This window comes from Chrysochloris asiatica, unplaced genomic scaffold (genome assembly GCF_000296735.1).
Source record: "Chrysochloris asiatica unplaced genomic scaffold, ChrAsi1.0 scaffold00076, whole genome shotgun sequence".
In the NCBI taxonomy this organism is placed as follows: domain Eukaryota; kingdom Metazoa; phylum Chordata; class Mammalia; order Afrosoricida; family Chrysochloridae; genus Chrysochloris; species Chrysochloris asiatica.
The window spans coordinates 9,676,090-9,696,558 of NW_006408594.1; the positions used below are offsets into that span (position 1 = coordinate 9,676,090).

Here is a 20,469-nt window from a genome sequence, read left to right on the forward strand (position 1 = left end):
AGGCTCAGAACTCATTTATACTTTAAAATACATGTCAGGGAGAGCTTGCTTGTATGAGTGAATGGCTTTATATTTCTTACCTTTTCCTTTAAAAAAATAATAATAATAAAGAATTACCTTAGTTTTGACAGAATGTGAGACTGTACCATGACCCATTGGCATAAAAGGTAGGCAGGAGCTGCTTTCAGGTTCTATGAGATAATTTTCTTTGACAATTTGCATCCATTTACTGTGCTAAGGACTCAGCCCTCTCTCCCTGCTCTTCCTTTCAGAAAGTACTATGATGGAGGCCAAGGTCTTCATGCTCCAGGCAGAGATCCGGCGCTGGGACTAGGCATTGTCACGTCTGAGAGGATGCTGGGAATCTGCAGAGGGAGACGGAAATTCCTGGCTGCCTCTCTGACTCTTCTCTGTATCCCAGCCATCACCTGGATTTACCTGTTTGCTGGGAGCTTCGAAGGTAAGAATGGAAGGGGAGGAGAGAAGCAAGAGAATCCTGGCTGACCTGGAAGGCCAGGGAGCACCTCAGTGGTTGTCGTATTCCACCTTAAGGTTTTGTAGAACAATGAGAAACTCATGTTCGTGCACAGGGAATGGCTGGCCAGCACGGACAGTTGGCAGCAGGTGTGAGGAAACAGAGCTTCAAAACAAAAGACAAACGAGGTACTTCAGGATCCAGTGATGGGTGGGGTGGTGGCGTTCCAAATGTCAAAAACCAGTTCTGCCAAGTCACTTGTTGATCTGTGATGGGGGATGCTATGAACCCTGGGGGAGTAACTCAGTGCCCATGTTTCAGTCTTCCTTCCATCCAGTCATTCACTTGTTCACACACCCAGTGCTTCCTTTTCTTTAACTTTTTATTGTGAATTGCGTGAAGGTTAACAGAACAGATGATCACTTTTACATTCAATAACTCATCCACTTCTTTTCAGCTCACTGATTGCAATCCCCTCCATGTATCATCACTTATCCCACTTCCTCCGCATGTTTCTCGTTTCCATTCCTCTCCCTCCTAAGCCCTTACGAAACTTATCCTTGGGTAAATGTTGCCCTTTTGATCTTGGATGGTTATTCATTCTATGGAGTGTATACTTCTTGGGTAAATGTGACCAAGGGCAGTTCCACCAGCATCTATGTGACCAGTAAGCCTGGTCTTTTTTGTGATTTTGAGTTTTGTTTCACATTTTCTCCCACTCTTATCTTCTCAGAGCGGTTGATTGTGGTATCTGGGCACCATCTAGTCCTTCTGGTCTCAGAGTCATGGAGACCGAGGTTCATGTGTCCCATCAGTCAGTCCACTGGACTAATTGTTCCCCCACAGCTTTCATTTTCCTCGCCCTTCTTTCTTCCAGACAACAACTATAATTAATACTTATACTCTTACCCTCACTGCGGCTGCTGCTGTTACTACAGCACTAATGAATACTGCTACTGTTGCTGGGGTTCTGGGGTGGGCTGCAGGTGAACTGCTAATTCAAACCTATCAGCTGCTCCTCGGAAACCCTATACAGGGTCGCTGTGAGTAGGAACGATTTAGGGCACTTAACAACAACTTTTTTCCTCTGGATATGGAGAGACCAGTAACTGAACCTTAGATGACCATTCATGAGCTTTCAAGATTTCAGTCACTACTCACTAAAATAGGATACGAGCACCGTCTTAGGGGATCATGCTTTTAAATTATCTTTCTTATTTACTAATTTATTTTCTCCTGAGCTTACTCACGCACTTATTTATGTACTTGTTTACTCATTCATTCATTCCTTCTTGTTTAACCTCTACACCAAGTCATGTGCTGAGATATAGAAACAGCAGGTGGAGACACTCCCAGGGTGGGTGGTTTTGGTGTGCCGTGGAGTTGGTTCCGATGCATAGCGACCCTACATAGGGTTTCTGAGCCTGTAAATCTTTACAGAAGCAGAAAGCTTCATCTTTCTCCCATGGAGCAGCTGGTAGTTACAAACTGCTGACCTTGAGGTTAGCAGCCCGACTCTTAACCACTAAGCTATCAGAGCTCCTTCCCAGGGAGAGGGGCAGGGGGTTACTAGGGTAACACATGACCAGGGTGTTGCAGTGTGTTTTAGGCTGGAGGTTAGGGTGCTGTGGGAGAGGTTTCCAGGAGCTGTCAGGCCTGGACTGGGTATGAAAAAGGTGACCAGTAATACTTCAGAGACACAACACCCTCCCCAGACAAAGAACAGCAAATGCTCATTCCGGCCACTTGTCAGAAATGGGGAGGAAGGACCAAGGTTGCTATTTTTCCCACCAGCCATTTCAGGTGTGGTGTTTGATTGTGGTGTGTGTGAAGGGAATATCCACGCTGGTCTCCTACGCTCCAGAGAGGCAAAGAATGGTAGTGTCGAAACACGAACTTTCTTCTTATTTACCTGCCTCCACATCCTTTGCATCTTTTTTCAAAAAAGAAAAAGAAAAAAAAAAAAAGATCTCCAATGAAAATCTCAAGGATATCACTGCTGTCTTTTTAAACAGTCCCTTCTGCATAATTTTATTGACGGCTCAAGGCTACCTTTTAATTAGCAGTTTTACTTCAGTTTCTGAGCCGTGCTTCATGTTAGTGAGGAGGCTGCATATAAACAAGGGGGAGCCAGACACCAGGCAGAACAGAGAAGGGTGGGCCTGGGATTCTAGGTGCAGAGCTGGGCTCCACTTGGCAACCTGTTCCTGCCTTAAAAGGGCATCCCTGAAATACTCAGAGTCTTCCAATAAGCAGATTGGTAAAGTCAGTTGTGCATGACCGTGGGTGGTTTATTTTTGGCAAAAGGATTGGACGCAAGCAGGTGAGGTGAATTCAGAAGTTTGGGGGAAGGGTGAGTCCCGAGGCAAATGGTACAATTTCCCAAAAAGAAGAAGCAAGAGGTTGATGTGAGATGTGGAGAATTCATGCCTGGCTGTGCTTGATAATGGCATGTCTATTTGAAAGATGCTTTCCAGCAACAGGCCCCTAGGTACTTTAGATAGTTCCGTGCTGATCTGCTAACCAAAAAGTCTGTGGGTCAAATCCACCCGGAGGCACCTTGGAACAAAGGCCTGGTGATCTCCTTCTGGAAAGTCAGCCATTGGAAACCCTCTGGAGGTGTTCCATTCTGTTCTGAAACACATGGGGTCGCCGTAAGTCGGAATCGACTCGATGACAACTGCTTGGGTTTGTTTTTCTAGCATCTTAGGGACCTCGTCAGCAGAGTGTCATGAGCAATGATTTTGGGTGACTTTTCCAGGCCAGCTGATTGATTGTGAGAAACTGACATGAGAGAGAAGATCGTCTGGGAGAGCTTGCAGACTGGGTGTAGGTTCTGATATAATGTGACACCGTAAACCAGAAAACCTACCACTGTGGAGTTGATTCTGGCCCTGTAGGAGAACGTCGGTTTTACACTCATCATTTCATTGCAATGGTTACAATCTTCTCCGTGCATCATCATTCAGCAGTATTTGCTTCCATTTCCTCTGTTTTTTGTTTTTTTGTGGGGGAAATATACACAATAATACTCAGGAATATATAAGCATTTAAACAACATAAGGGCACATTCTGCAAGCCTGCCTCCTGGCTGTCAGCACACAGCCTTTCTCTTTCCATGAGTCTAGAGTCCTCAGCTGCTCCCTATCTCCATATCCTCATCTCTGCCACCATCTCTGGTGTCGCTGCTTCTCTGGATAGGGTCCCACATTCTGCTCATGTTCGCTGCTTCTCGGGATAGGGTCCCACATTCCACTCATGTGTTTCTCCCGTGATGCAAAGACCATAAATCTTTATCAAAGCAGGCAGCCTCATCTTTCTCCCACTGAGCAGCTGGTGGGTTTGAACTGCTGACCTGGAGTTTAGTAACCTACCACCTAACTTACTTTGCCACGAGAAGAATGACTCCTAGAGCCAGATCGCAGCATTGGCTGAAAGACTGTCATGTGGCGTCTGAGTTGGTCCATCTATGACAATGACGACAGCTGCAACGAGGCTGGCCCCATTCAGTTCTGCACTCTATGTGTTTAGACCGGGCTTGACAAGTCAGCACTCATAGAACGAGCAAGGTGCATGACAGTGCCAATTCAAACCTCTCTACCTCAGAAATGGTGGGAAGAAATGGGTGATGTTTATCTTGGGGATGCCTCAGCCGACCTTCAAAGGGCCGCCACTTGAAAGAGTCAAATGGCTCTGCTGACCACCTGGATCTGTAGAGGGAGTTGCCCAGAAGCCAAATGTTAAGTTGATGCTAATGAGCATCATTTCTGCCCACCATTGCTGGAAAGAGCTGCCCTAGGAGGTAGTGGGATGCTCTCTAAGAAAGGTGTGCAAACAGACATCCAGAACTGTGGGAGGATGTTGAGTATCAGATACAATTGCACAAGATGATCCCCATGTCCTGAACCTCCAGCAAAGGCTGTCTATTTACTGGAGACAAAGACGACTTCTGCAGATGCTGAGACTCGGTGCATTTCTGAAAGGGCCTTTGGAGACACTCTTGTCTCTGTAGTTAAAGCAGATCAACTGTACAGTCCACTTACTGACACCTTCGAGTCTTCTGTTTCTAGGCAGGTGAAGCCATCAATGAGAGGCCAGCTTGCTGCCTGCACTCATGAAAGTGTGACTTGTACTTTATGAGCGTTTGTTTAGTTTTCATCCAAGAGCTCCCTCCTTCTTGAATGTGGACGCTGCCTGGAACAGGCTTTGGAGTTCCACGTCACGCAGCAGATAGATTCCCCCAGACATCTGAAAGCATCGAGCCTTCCCACAAAACCCTTCACAATGACCAGTTGTCTATAGAGGAATCATTTTAGAGTGTTCCCAGACCCCAGAAATGATCTGCAAATCATTCCACATGGCACGTAAAACATAAAATCACACTACCGTACAGTGTTCACAGACCGAGTTCAAAGCCCTGACCACTTGATGCCGAGGTACTGAGTACCATTCTTGGGGAGGAATGTGGGGAGGCCAGTTTTGCCGCTCAGGGGAGGGGAAGGGACGGAAGCTGCCTCTGTAACAGAGGCAAAAGCAACACTGAACACTAGTTTCATTTTCACTGGTTTTTTAAAAGTGAAAATCCATTTTGGATTTCTTTAGCTGAGTGAAGACAGGTATTACTGTAGGTCTTTGTCAATGAGAAGAGGCCTAAAGGGAACCTTAAAAAGTAGGGATGCTTGTATTAAGGGAAAGAGAGAGGGTCAGAAAGCTTTTGTTCTAAAATCCGCTCTGCCAGAGTAGCTAGGTTATGGGGGCACAGTCTCCTCCTGCCTATGATGAAGGAGTTGCAGAATGAAGCCCCTTGACAGGTAGTCCATTGTGTCCCCCCCTAAAATGTTTTGAAGTCCTGACTCCTAGCCCTGTGGATATCATCGTATTGGAAATGGAGTTTCTCTTCTCATGTAAGTGAGGTCACATCTGTGTAGCATGTGCCCTAAACCTCATCACTTCTGAGTGACATATAGAGCAGGAGAGCCACAGAGATAAGCAAGCACATGGGAAAAGATGGGTGCCATGTGGGGATTGCCAAGAAACTGCCAAGAAGCTGCAAGAGACAGGGATCCTCCCCCAGAGCCCAGAGAGAGGGAGCCTTCTCCTAGAGCTGAGGTCCTGAATTCAGACTTACAGCCTCCTCAATGGTGAGAAAATAGATTTCTGTTCTTTTAAGCCACCCACATGGGATCTTTTTGTTACAGCCACAAAACCACCTATTGGGACATTTACAATCATAAGCATCTGCATGTACCCTGTGTGTGCAAATACTTACTACAACCCTGGGAGATGTAGTCGACCTGCTCCATCAGGTAAATCTTCACAGAAGCAGACGACCACATCTTTCTCCAGCAGAGCCACTGAAAGGTTCAACTACCCACCTTTTGGTTATCAGCTGAGTGCCTCAACCAAGGCTCCTCCATGGTTACGGATTCTTCCAGAAAGGAATGTGCCTGAGCCTTGTCAGAATAAATCCCAACAGATAGAAGTGGAGTTCTGACATTTGGCCAGTTGGAAGTGTTACAGTGAGAATCAAGGAGGTGTCCATGAAGACTTTTTACTGCTTAATGACAGTGGGGATATTGGGGTACTTGGTGCAGTGGGACAGAGGTGATGGGGCCTGTCCAAATGAGCTTCATTTCCCCCCACCCTATGCCTGCTCCCTCCAGCCCCAGCTCAGAGAATGTACTGGAAGGTTTGGGAATGCACACTGTGCACAGTGACTATTTGGCTCAAATTATCAGTATCCCCTAAGGCTAGACTATGTGGCAGCTTTCATGAGCACAAAACCTATTTTGCTTCCCGCCAGTGACCCAAATGTATTACTTAATAAGGATGATCATGGGGTCTGCGAACACAGGATACTGAATGCAGAATGAGAAGAAAAGTATAATGTAACAATTGTATTGATTTGGGTTTTTTAATGCCTCAGAAATGGCTGTTAGTACTGGGCTGTCGCACAGAATGAGGGCGCAAGCGTGAGAGCCAGCAGCTCCAGTGGTGCCCGGCCCGCAGAGTTCGCTGGATGATGTGGGTCTGGTTCTGCCTTAAGGTCAAAAAGAGCTTCTTAAGGCCTTCACTCAGGGAAGGCAATTGAAGTGTGTCACAGTTATATTTCATGGTGACATGGGTATAAGGAATGCACTACATTCCTTATACCCAGCCTTGGATCTGAAAATACTATTGGCCATCCTGCTGGGTAGAGAAAATGACCCCAATGCACCAAGAAGCTTCAGCTCCTGAAAGGAACCCTGGTTTCTGCTCAGCCCACTGCCCACCTTGTATTCATTTCCTGTTGCGGCAGTCTCACTTTACCATAAGCCTGGTGACTGAGAACAACACACATATGTCATCTTAGACTTCTGGCAGTCAGAAGTCCTATAATCAAGGGTCTGGGGCCCGGCTGTGGACATTCTGTGGGATCTCAGGGAGAATTGGTTTTCTTGTCTTTTTTCAGCTTCTAGAAGCCGCTTGCATTGCTTGGCTTGTGGCTACTAATCTTCAGCTCCAAAGCCAGCAGTGTAGCTTCTGGAAAGCAGTGCCACTCACTCCCATTTCTGTCTTCACACCTCCTTCTCCGTGACCCTCTCCTCCCTTTTGGAAGGACCTCAGTGATGGCATTGAGCCCAACCACGTAGTCTAGGGTGGTCTTCCATTTCAAGGTCCTTAATTTCATCACAAATGCAAAGCCTCTTTTGCTATATAAGGTAACATTACATAGGTCATGGGGTTTAGCATGAGGCCGTCTATTTTGGTGGGCCACTGTTTAGCCCCTCTGTTTGTTGTACCTTTCGTGTTCTTATAAAGACAAGTTTCTGTGCTTTAGAGGTTTTGGTTTAAAAATTTTTTATTAGCTGTTTAGATATAAACACAAACCTTGTCGTTCTTGTGGTTGTTAAAGTGCCGTCACATCGATTCTGACTCATAGTGAACCTGTATAGAGTTTCTGAGGAACTGCTGCTGGGTTTGAACTGCCGACCTTGCAGTTAACAGCCCTACAGCACTACAGCAGGACTCCAGCAGACCTTTGTTGTTGTTGTTGTGTGTTCCGACTCATTGCAACCCTGAATAGGTTTGCCGTGGAGCAGCTGGTGGGTTTGAATAGCTGACCTTTTGGTTTGCAGTCCAGTGCTGACCCTACAGGGTCCCAGCAAACCTTTAGACTCATAGATAAAATTACATCACATTCAGATCCATTGGTCTATTAGAACCGTCTGAGACTTTGTACATAGATGGATAGATGTTGTTGTTATTAAGTGCCAATGCTGTATATGGTTTCTGAGGAGCAGCTGGAGGGTTTGAACTGCTGACCTTGCAATTAGCAGCCCAGTGCTCATCCTCTAGCTCCACACCAGGACTCCAGATGGACCGACAGCTGCTGGCTACTCTGACTCTTGACGCACTACATACAACAGAAAGAAACATTGCTTGTCCTGTGTCATCCTCAAAGTGGTCATCCTCATAGTTGGGTCCATCCTAGTAACTATTGTGCCAGGCTATCTTCCCCAAGCATGATCTGTGTCAGTCCTCCACCCCACCACCCACGATTTTCTCCTGCAGTGACCGACCCTCCGGAGGTTGTGGCCAAAGCAAACAGTGTTAGGTTTTCAGTGGCTAATATTTGCAAGTAGATCACCAGACCTTTCTTCCTGGTCTTAGTCCGGAAGCTCCACTGAAACCTGCCCACCATTGGAGGCCCTGCTGGTATTCGAAATACTGGTAGCATGACAGACTGACAGTCGGGCTTTATAAGTAACCATGATACGGTTTTCTGGAAAGAAAGATAGGACTTTTGCTCTTTGGGCTTTCTGATCTAAAAGTCATTTCATTTATTTGGATGTCAGACATTGATTTAACAAAATAAAAAGCTGTAAAAGGAGAAGGATGCCATTCAGATACACCTGTGAGTGGTTGAGTAAGTTTACTAGCTTCAGGTAATTAATAGCTGTTTGTGTAGCTCTTTGTAAAACTCTTTAGTGTTATTGACTCAGGCGGAGCATAATACCCCATGACCCAGAAATTTGATCCCAAACCACAGAGCAAGTGAAATGCACAAAAGACAAGGACAAGAATATCCCTATCAGCGTTATTTATAGTAGAACCAAACAGGAAAGTGTCCAGAGGTCCAGCAACTGAGAAATAAACACAGCTAGTGGCAAATTCATATAGTGGAGTACTATACTGCCATTGGTTCTGACCCATAGCGACCCTGTATAGGGTTTCCAAGGAGCGGCTGGTGCCTTTGAACTGCCCACCTTGTGGTTTGCAGCGCAGTGCTGATCCTACACCGGGACACACAGCCACCTTTCAGTTCTCTGAACAACTTCATTTTTGTTTGATTTGAAAGATGGAAACTGAGGTCAGGGAGACTGAGTTGTTTTGGCTGAAGTCTCCAGCTCATAAGTAAGAGAAGTGACATTCAAACCTACATCTTCCCTGCCAAGTCCCCTGCCCACTGCTGTCTCTCAACAACTTGCAGTTATAGAACAAACAGATGACATTTCAAAGTCAATATGTTCAAGTTTCAGACAAGGACAGGACGAACCCTGAAAGAAATGAAAAGGGGCTATCTTGGACAAGAAAGCAAACCTTGTACTAGGACTAGCGGGATTACTATAAGCCAAAAGAAGCAGAAAATTCGATTAGTGCTTCAATGCATTCTGCATTTGTTTCTGCCATAGAATCAGGAACAGGAGAGCTGCTGTTGAAACTGAGTGTCGTGCAGTCAGATCCAACTCATAACCACCCTGTACAGGGTTTCCGCGGTTGTAAATCTTTACAGGAGCTGAAAGTCTCATCTTTCTCCTGTGCAACAGCTGGTGGATTCGAACTGCTGACCCTGTGGTTAGCAGCCTAACATGTAAACAATACGCTGACAGGCTCCTTAAGAACAGTTGTGGATGTTAGAAAGTCCCAATGCAGGCTTATGTTCTAAGCAAAAGAACCTTTGAAAACCACCCAAGGACTTTAGGGTGAACATGAGCTTTAGGGACAGGCAGAACTGAGTCTGAATTTTAGTGACCCCTATTGAAATCACAGAGTGACAGTAGGTAAGTCACATAACTTCCCTGAAGGTGAGTGTTTCCTCTATGAAATGGGGATGATAATGTATAGCTCATACAGTTGTTGTTAGCTGCCATTGAATAACTAACTCACAGAGAAGCCATGCACAACAGGATCAAGCCTTTGTCATCATCCGGTTTTGAATGACTGATTTTGGGAATGAGATCACTAGCCCTTTCTTCATACTTTATCTTTTGTTGTTGTTGTTAGGTACCATCGAGTCAGTACCAACTTACAATGACCTTTTGCACAACAGGACGAAACACTGCCTGGTCCTGCCAATCTCACAATCCTTGCTATACTTGAGCCCCTCGATGCTGGCACTGTACCAATCCATCTCATTGGGGGTCTTCCTCTTTTTCTCTGACCCTCCAGTTTACCAAACACGATATCCTTCTCTGGAAACTGGTCCATCCTGGTAATATGTCCAAAGTATGAAAGAGAAAGTCTGGCCATCCTGACTTCCAAGGAGCACTCTGGCTGTCCTTCTTCCAACACAGATCTAGTTTAGTCCATCCTAGGCTGACAATCCACTGGAGCATGTTCAGCACCATAGCAACATGCAAGCCTACACTGACAGATGGGCCGTGGCTACATTTGAGGTGTGTTGGCTGGGAATGAACCCAAAGCTAATGCATGGAAGGGAAGACTTCTACCACGGAAACACCATTCCCCATGGTTGTTATAAAGACCAAAGAAAGTTCCTTCTTAGAAAGCAATGAGTGGTAGTTCAGTCAAAATGCAATTTTCTCCCCTCTGTGCATTTTCTTACTGTTGTGTGCAGTCGAGTTGACTCTGACTTTTAGTGATCCTATAAGACAGTACAATTGCCCCTCCGGGTTTCCTAGGCTGTAATCTTTAGGGGATTAGACTCCCAGGTCTCCCACCACCACCCGAGAAGATACTGATGGGCTCAAACCACCAGTATTTTGGTTAACACCCAAGCACATTAGCAATGGTGCCACCAGAGCTACTTTATATTTCCCTGGAATGTCATCCAGGGAAGTATGTACAAGATCCTTTAGTGTGAGTTTTACACTGAAGACCCTAAGCCCTGGAGAATGTGATGTGATTGGTATAATTGTGGTATAATTGGAGGCACCCTTCAGATAGCCTATATGGATGGGTGGATGGATGGATGGATGGATTCACGGTTCTTGTTGACCTCTTTATGGTGATTTAGAAATAGTACTGACCAAACACATGATGAATGCAAAGTGCTCTTTTCTGTCCATTTCTACTTCCAGATACCCTCAGCTTTTCTTTTAGGCGTCAGGGGAAGATGGGTCTGAGACGCACTGTAGCTTTGGTTGTCATTGCACCCAGCAGTTGATTGTAGATGCAGTAGGCATGCTTGGAGAAAATTAAATCATTTCACATGAATGACCTGGTGTGAAGATTTTAAAGAGCAGCGAACAGGAAAGGACTGTTCCTCCAATTGGGAGCTTAATTACTTCCATAAGAGACGATTTGTAAACTAGGGCTCTAGTCTGACCAGCCACCAGCACTGCAAATTTCCAAATCTCCCCCAGAAAAGCTGTGTGTCCTCAGCTCAGCAGCTTTGACTCTCTTAACCCAAATTACTTTCTCCATCTTTGGGGGTGGTGTTACTGGCTTAATTGAGTTGTGTATTAACTGGGTACTCTGTCCAGGACAGAGTAGGTTTAAAAGTCATTTTCTGTTCAGCCATCACCTCATGTATGTTGAATGCTTTCTGAAGCAGTAGCACACTCACAGAATCAGTGAAATGGAATGTGTCAGCCTACATCCTTCTGAAGACTCCTGAAACTGCCAAGATGCCTTTCCTTTCTGGGGTGGTGTTGGTGTTAAGTGCTGTTGAGTTGGTTTCGACTCATAGCGACCCTGTAAAGGGTTTCCTATACTGCTGCTTAAGGAAGACCATAGAATAATTGTTGCTTTTGAGTTATGGTGTTGGAGGAGAATATTGAAAGTGCCATGGGCTGCCAAAAGAACAGACAGATCTTAGTTGGAAGAAGTGCAGCCAGAGTGCTCCTTGGAGGCCAAGATGGCCAAACTTCGTCTCTCATACTTTGGACAAATTGTCAGGAGGGACCAGTCACTGGAGAAGGATATATATCATGTTTGGTAAGGTGGGGGATCAAAGAAAAAGAGGAAGACCCTCAGCCAGATGGATTGACAAAATGCTACCAGCATGGGGACAAGCATAGTAATGATTGTGAGGTTAGCCCAGGACCGGACAGTGTTTCATTGTGTTATGCACAGGGTTGCTATGAGTTGGTACCAACTTGATGGCACCCAAAAATAACAACAACATACTGCTTATCTGTAGTTCCCAGTCCAGTGATGATCCTACAGTGCCACATCAGGTAGTGTTGTTATGTGCAGTCAAGTTGGTTCTGACTCAGCGACCCTGTATAGCATTTCCAAGGAACAGCTGGTGTGTGTGAACTGCCAAACTTGTGGTTTGCAGTCCAGTGTTGATCCTACAGCACCACACCAGGAGTGTGGGACCTTAAATAAGGATTCTTCCAGCAAAGGGCACTCCATGCCCCATTGCTACCTACCCACTGGTTCCCTTCACGGAGAGCTTTGGTTTTTGCAGTGATGGCCCTGGTGGGAAGCGTCCTCACTGTACCAGGTGGTGACGATGTAATGAAGTTTCCAGATTCTAACTCATGGTGGCCCCCTGTGGGTCAAAGGAGACCTGTGTGTGCTCCATAGGGTTTACAGTGGCTGAGGTCTTGCAGAAGTAAATCACCAGGCATTTTTTCCAAAGTGCCTTGAGGTGTCTTTGAACCACCAGCCTTGCTCTTAGTAGCCAAGTCCTTAACCATTTGCGCCTTGTGTTTTAGCTTCTGCGTTTGTAATCGGCAATTACGATTTGGTAGCAGTGCACTATTTAACATGAGTTTTCTTGTATACATTTCAATAATTTCCCCTACAACTCCATCAGGGAGGGGTGGCAGACCTTCCCATTTCAGAGAGGAGGCAAGTGAGCCTCAGAACCATTAGTTGAAGCACCTGAGGTTATTCATTCATTCATTCATTCATTCATTCATTCATTCAACAATCGCAGGCAGGCATCGTTGGAGGCACTGAGGGTAGGGCTATGAATGCTTTTCTGTTGTCTTGGAGGGACTGGGACAATGAATGAACACATTCATAGTGTGCTGAATAGTGATAAAATGCTATTAGGAAACATGAAGACGGTGAAGCACACACCAGATAGGGGTAGACAAGGGGAAGAATGGGACCGGGAAAGTGCTGTTTAAAATCAGAAGGTCCAGAGGCCTCCCTCATGGAAGATCATGAGGCAGCCTCATGTGGTGGCTGAGAGGACAAGCCTGAGCAAGATGGCAGCTTGACTCGTACTGCGGCTGGTTTCTTCTGCTGCCATAACAAAATACCACCAACTGGGATACTTCTAATAACAGAAGTTTTTCACCATTCTGGAGGCTAGGAGTCCACATGGGGCATCTCTTGGGACCCTGTGGTCGCCAAAGCTTCTAGAGGAAGATCCTTTCTTGTCTATAGGTTCTGCTAGCCCCCAGCTTTCCTGGGCCTACGGAGGCATCTTCCCGTGGTCATGGTCCCCTTTGTCTGTCTCTGTTCCTTCTTCCCCTGTACACACTGAAAGGGCAGTGGCAGTTCTGAGGTGGAATTCTCACCTGCCAGGTGAGAGGCCCAGGTTCAATTCCCAGCAGCACCCCTTATATGCATCCACCACCTGTCTGTCGGTGGAAGTTGGCATGTTGTTAGGATGTGAATAGGTTTCAGCAGAGTGTCTGCTCTGAGACTCTCAGAGGGGCTAGGTGAAAGTCCTGTTGATCTGCTTCTGAGTAATCAGGCAGTGAAAGCCAGACGAATCCATCATCCTATCCCCAACCAAGGATGGGGGTGGAGGTGCAGAACTGCGCAGTGTTTTGTTCCGTTATGGTTCTGACTCATAGCAATCCTGTGTATAGTTTCTGAGGAACGGCTGGTGGATTTGAACCGCCAACCTTGCAGTTCTAACCGACCTTGAGATCCAGTGCTTATCCTACAGAGCCACACCAGGACTCCCACCTTGAGCCTTAAACTGGTACCTTAAACTGGAGCCTTAAACTGCTAATGGGTAGCATTGTTCAAAACCCTGTTTGCAAACAAGATCACCTTGATGGGTCTCAGGGGTTCGGAGTTGTGCATCTTTTTAGCTGGGTAGAGTTCACGTCATAGCAGTGCCGTTGTGAGGTCAGGAGACGTAGATGGAGAGTGATGGTAAGGTTAGACTGCCAGGCAGCCCAGTCTCCCAGAGTTCGGGCACAAGACTTGTTCCCCTGCATGCTTGCTTCGCCCCCTCTCCTTTTCCTCATCTCCTCTGTGTGAAGCTTCTTCTGGGCATCTAGACTTGCCTTTAGCAAAGGTTAAGAGGAATCTGAAATCAGACTTTCAGGGGGTCACCTCGATCTCTGGTTCCAGCATTTGTCAGATGATAAAAGTCGCCTATGACGCTTGTTAAAAATAGAGACACCAGCCCACTGTGGGGCACTTATGGAAAATGCAGGTTCCAGGGCCCTGCCCCAGACCCGCTAAGGAGGTGCCAGGTGCCCAGGTGTTCTTACGTACTGCCAAGTTGGGATGCATTGACCTGGCTAGCTGGTCTCAGCTCTTCCTCCCCGTCTCCAGGGCAAAGGGACATGGCTTTAATAATCATCATGGGCATGGTCGGGGTCCTGGCACTAGGATGAACACTAGAGTCCTAACCACAAGGTCGACAGTTCAAACCCACCCTAACCTGGATGGGGAACCTTGCTTTCTGCCAAGGGTCATTTGGATATTTATAATATACCTTAATATAAATTTATGTTGCTCTGGAAAAAGCTCCTAAAGGTATTGAATTTCCAGTCCTGCCTGCAATTGCTTCAGCAGGACCAGGCCACATTATTTCGTGGACTCCTATGGATGCGGGGGCTGGACGTGCCCCGCTCCTGCTATACAGGATCTCTGGGTCAGAACAGACTCGGGGGCACTTACAACAACATGGGCATGGTAACAGAAGTACAGACTGAGTGCCTGCTGTTTGCCTTGCACCTAAGCCTCTCTCTCTCCAGTAACCCCCTTTGACATTTAAACCCTAGTCCTCACACCAGGCTCCTGAGGAGGGGGTTTATTCTTCGCAGTCAGTGTGTTTGTACTGCACTTCAGTGGCATGAGTATACCTTATCTTCAGAATTGTTGTGTTTGTTATTGTTGCTACTGGTGGTTATGTGCTGTGGAATCGGTTCCGACTCATAGCGACCCTGTACAGGGTTTCCCAGGCTGTAAATCTTTACAGGAGCAGAAAGCCTCATCTTTCTCCCACGGAACAGCTGGTAGTTTTGAACTGCTGAGCGTGTGATTAGCAGCTGGAATCCTAACCACCACGCTATCAGGGCCCCTTGTTGTTCTTGCTAGGTGCCCCCACGTCAGTTCCAACCCATAGTAATCCTATATCGGGTTTCTGAGGAGTGGCTGATGAGCTTGAACCGCTGACCTTGTGGTTCAACATGGTGCAAATAATGGCCCAGAAAGGTGCCATGTACTTCGTGAGTCCTGAACAAGTTATTATCATTTATTGTCAGATTTACATGCCCTTTAGATGGTCTTGTCTTCCCTTCCGCACTTTTGCATCCTGGGATACAGTTGTTGTTGTTGTTGTTAGATGCTGTTGAGTTGGTACCAACGCATAGCAATGTTTTGCTCTTATGCACAACAGAGCAAATGAGGCTTTCTGTTCCCATATAGATTTGCAGCCTCAGAAACCCTATATAGGGCCGCTATGAGTTGGAACCGACTCCACCACACAAAACAACAACAACATTATGCATCAAGCACCAAGTCTTTTTAGGATATGAATTTATGTCTTCTTCCAAATTACCCTGTAAGATGGTATGGATTCTATCCCCATCTTGTTATTCCGAGGGCCTGCTAGTGAGTTTGAACCACCGACCTTGCTGTTCAAACTGCCTTGTGGTCCAATGCCTATCCTGCACTGTCACACCAGGACTCTGTATTTTACAGATGAGGAAACCGAGGCCTGCCAAAGTTCAGTCATTTGCCCAAGGAAGTACAGCTAGAAAGTGTCAGGGTAGGATGGAACCCAGGCAGCCCTGCTCACCGGGCTCTCCCCAGGGTTATTCCTTCTCTTCAATTGACGGGATTCTAGTCCTTCCCTCTTCTAGACCACTTCCTCCTGCTCAGTTCCCCATGGTGACGGAGAATTTGGTTTCCTCCACATTATGGATGCTGTTGTTGTTAACTGCTGTTGAAGCAGCCCTGACCCGTGACGACCCCATGCACATCGGAACAGAATGCTGCTTAGTTCTCTGCCATCCTATGACTGGTTGGGGGCCAGACCATTGGAATCCATAGGAGGTTTGACTGGCTCATGTTGGGAAGTAGATTGCCAGGTCTTTCTTCCTAGTTGTTCAGAGTCGGAAAGCTCTGCTGAAACCTTTGCTGCATCACAACAACATGAAAACCTCTGCTGACAGAGAGGTTGCAGGTGTACATGAGGTACGTAGGCTGGGATTCAAACCCAGATCTACGCTGGGCTGACCCAGATTCTACCACCGAACCACAGTGCCCTTTATATACTTGGAAAGTGTACAAGATCAAACTTTGTCTCCAGGCTAAGTGGGTGCAGTCATGTTATGCTTTCTTATTTTTAAGCTGTGGCTTTTCCTTCCTTGCCTCCTCGGATCCTTTGCCAGTTGCCTCTGCTCCTGTTGATGAGTGGACTCAGCATCCAGGGACAGATAAGAGCCAGACTCTCCTGAGCAGGAGAGATAACTGGGCCTTTGCCGTCCCCTTCCAAGAGCCGTACCTGTGATTTATGCTTCCCAGAATGCTTGCTTGCTTGCTCGCCGTGATTTTGGGCAGTTGGATGCCTGGACTCATCAAATCACAAATGCAGATGTGCACTTGGGGCCACTCAGCACCCAGTGAGGCTGGACCTCCCCATGTGAGCCGCTCCAAGGCAGCAGGAGTGAAGCAGGTGTGGATAGAGGGCAAGTACCTCCCCTGCGGCTTCATTCCGGGTTTTGGAGAACCACTTAGTGGGGTGACTGAGTGAGGGTCTCTGAGGGCGACATTACAGAAGTCTCAGACAGTTCCACAAGTCTCCCTCTCAGTGGGGAGCACTACTCAGGTGATTCTCTGATGAACAGAAAGGAGCTTGTTTTAATTTTTGGTTCGCCCCTCTACTCCCAGCAATCCTTGCATTGTTTTCCAACTGATCTAGTGAGAAGTATGAATGAGAAAGAGAAGCTTGAATTGCATTTATGCTTCAGCTCTTCCTTTGTTCTGTTCCCGGGTGACCTCGATGGGGTCCTTCAGGCTTTGCAGCAACCCCTTCCTTCATAAGGTGGGACAGTGTGAGTTAGCACTTACTGTGTGCACGGTTCTAAGGAACACCTTCACTTTTCACTGCACACCTCTAACGTAGGTAGGTGGGTCAGTTAGTACTGGCAGTCACGTGGACTCGACTCATGACAGTGCCCAGCATGTTCAAGTTCATTGCTGCTTCTATTGTACTTATCCATCTCATCAAGATCTCCCACCCCCTCATGGGCCCGCTACTTCGGCAAACCAATGTTTTTCTCCAGCAATGAATCTCTCTTGATGCTGTGTCCAAAGCCAGCAAATCAGATTATATTCATTGGCTCAGTTTTACAATTAAATCTTCCTACTCCATCTTAGTCCAGAAGCGCTACTAATTAGCTCTCCATCGTGGGTGACCTTGCTGGTATTTGAAATACCAGTGGTGTCACTTCCAGCAACAGGCAGGCCACCATAGTACCACGAACTGACAGACATGCGATGATGGGCAGACTTCTTCAACAGAAACTCTCACCCTTGTCAGTTTACAGATCAAGTATCTAACGGGTAGGACGTGAAGAAACTTGTCCAAGATCACAGAGCGAGGGAGTGGCAGACCCAGCTTGTCTGGCTCCAAACTCCTGCTCTTAATCATGGTATTCTTGCTTCTTGCATCCGTCCATGCCTCTTTCCTCCTCCCCATCCTTTATAATCTGTAATGTGTATGTAATCCCTGCTAGATGCTGAGCCCTTTCCACTCACTGGGGACCAGAGATGAATACACGATTTTTCTCAAGGCAGATAAAACTTATAAATATAGAAGGTTGGAAAGAGTTACTGCTGCTCTTCTATGAACATTGGACACCAGGCACAGTGGGGACCTGAGTGGGGTCCATCACCCCTGAGCTGAGTCTTGACAGGTCAGCAGGAGTACTCTGGGAACCCAGGAGAGAGCGTGGATGTTTGGGAAGATGCAGAAGTATGAAGCAGCCTGAAGTATAAGGGGAATGAAATGTGTCATATGTACACAGGCATTGTCTTTGTTTATTACAAAGGAGGGATCCCTGGGTGATGCAGATGTTAAGTACTTGCTCCTAACAGATAGGTTGGCAGTTCAGATCCAACCAGAGATATCTAGGAAGAAAGATCTTAGGATCAACTTCCAGAAGTTCATAGCCATTGAAAACCATGTGGAGCACAGTTCTACTGTGACACATGTGAAATCACCTTGAGTTGAAATCAACACAACAGAAACTAGGGTGGTTTGGTTTTATTTGAGAGGAGAGCCACCTCCAAGGAAAGGGGGACAACAGGGCAGACAGGAAAGGGCATAGGGCTTTGTCAACAAGAAGTTCAGGGATTCAAACCTGTCCCTGCCGCAGCCCAGGTGTGTGTGGTCATGGTGCTATCACTTTACTGTCAGCCTCTGTTTGTTTTCAGTGTCTAAGTGGGAACACGACTTTCCTAGCAGATTTGTTCTAAGATCTAAGTGTGTTAGTTTATGTCTGCAACTGACATATATTAGCCTCTCAGTACACTGTAGCTCCTTGTTTTCTGGCTTTTATTTTTGTTGTGATCGTGTAACAGTGAACTTCAGAACTAGAATTACAAATAAAATATACCATAATTGTGCCTAAAGAAATACAGAGCAGGGGGTGAATTTGCATGCAGTCAATTGGACTGGAGGTGATACCAGCCGCCAGGCGTGATGGGAAAGGGAGAAGAAGAGAAAAGAGAGCCAGAGTGGTTAAGTGGGCTGCTTGGGGTCAATTAACTGGTGGATCTTATTTGACCATTGGATCTCAAGGACAGTTCTGTGTGTGCAGCTGTGTGAGAAAAATAAATCAGGACATGGCTTATCTCTTTGGTCCCAGAATGGACTTCATTCCAGCCAGCCACTTCCTCATCTGTACAACGCCCCGATCTCCTTGAAGGGTTATTGCAGAGGCGGCTGGAACTGGAATGGTCCATGAAGCAGGAAACTCTGATGTATAGAAACATTCATTGCCCTGACATGACAAGGCAGGTAGAATTTCATGGCAACCCACGTGTTTCAGAGCAGAACTGTTCCATAGGGTTTTCTTGGCTCTACTCTTTCTGGAACCAATTTGCCAGACCTTTCTTTCACAGTGCTACTGGGTGAATTCTAACTGCTAACCTTTGAGTTAGCAGCCAATCACAAACTGCTGGCACCACCCAGACTCTTGAGAATTTCAATGTTGTAAAGTGTCTTCAAGTCAGTTCTGACTCATAGCAACCCTGTGCACAGAAGACCAACACACTGCCTGGTCCTGTACCATCCTCACAGCTGTCGTTACCTGTGTACCCATTGTGGCTGCCATTGCGTCGGTTCAGCTCACTGGGGGGTCTTCCTCCTTTTTTGGCTGACCCTCCATTGTCAGGACTGTTGCCTCCTGACAACGTGTCCGAAGTATGAGAGACGAAATCTCACCATCCTGGAAGGATGCTTCTAAGGAGCTTTCTGGCTGTACTTCTTCCAAGACAGATTTGTTTCTTCCAAGGCAGAATTTCATTACCGGTTCACAATTTTCCAGGATTTGTTTCCCTATTTTTTAGACAGAAAATGTTTGGAAACAAGCTGCTGCTTTTGGTCCATGTGTGGACCCAGGGTAGTCAGAAAGATAAAAAACTTCCTCCCTTTGTACCTAGCTGATGTCTTCAGGTAAGAAGGTAGAAGTACTCAACCCCATAGGAAAGACAGAATTCTCTGTCCACCTCATCGTCCCGAGCTTCTGAGCTTGATCTCACACTCTTCCACCCCCAGCTGGAGACCTCACTGAAATCTTCCCAGCATTCACTGCTCTCTCCTTCCTGCCTGGGCCGATCATGGAGAACAGTCTGGAGCTGGGTTAATGGTTGTGACTCCTTCATCTCAGCCAGTCACTGGGTCCCAGGATTAACATGCTCTGCTGCTAACTGAAACGTTGGTGATTTGAGTCCACCCACATGTATCATAGGAGTCCTGGTGTGGTACTGTGGGCTAACACGCTGGCCCACAAAGTCAGTTAGAACCATAAGATCGGAGGGTCAAGCTCACCAGCCGCTCCTTGAAAACTTTATACAGGGTCATTAACGCGTTGGAACTGATTCAACAGCACTTAACAGCAACAACAACACAAGTGTGTTGGAAGAGATGTCTGGTAGTCCACGGAAAAATCCACCAATGAAACCCTGAAGACTCCTAGACCTACCCTGACACACATGGGGTCACCATGAAATGGGGTCAACTTGACAGCAGCTGGTTTTGGGCCTGTGTTCTAGGCATACTTTTCAGGTCTCTGGAAACAGTCCTGTCCTCATGGAGTGTATAGTCTACAGAGGAAATAGAGAGTTAGCAAGTTTACAGATCAGTGAGATCATACTGTGCTAAGAGCAGCAGGTAGGTGGTCAAAGAAGATGAGATGGCAAGCAGCTTATTTATGGGCCAGCTGGGAGTGGGGTGCCCTGGGCAAAGACAACAAGGTTGGAAAGGACTTGTGTGAAATAAACTGACTCGTAACCACTATGGTCCCAGAGCTCCTTTTGCATGATACAGCAACAATTAGAAATTTTTGTGTGTGTTTAATATGGATGTTGTTGTTATTGTTATGTGCTGT

At 46.6% G+C, this 20,469-nt stretch overlaps 1 protein-coding gene across 2 annotated transcripts in view; it reads left to right on the top strand.

The window, feature by feature from the left end:
• Positions 1-276: 276 nt before the first annotated feature.
• Positions 277-20,469, top strand: part of LARGE (like-glycosyltransferase) — a 573,542-nt gene continuing 553,349 nt past the window's right edge. Inside the window, exon 1 of one of the 2 annotated variants that reach the window (XM_006865236.1) lies at positions 277-460. In XM_006865236.1, the coding sequence (XP_006865298.1) occupies positions 355-460 (106 nt within the window). In that variant the 5' untranslated portion in view covers positions 277-354. The remainder of the gene's footprint in view (positions 461-20,469) is intronic. The other variant, XM_006865235.1, reaches the window with a different exon arrangement.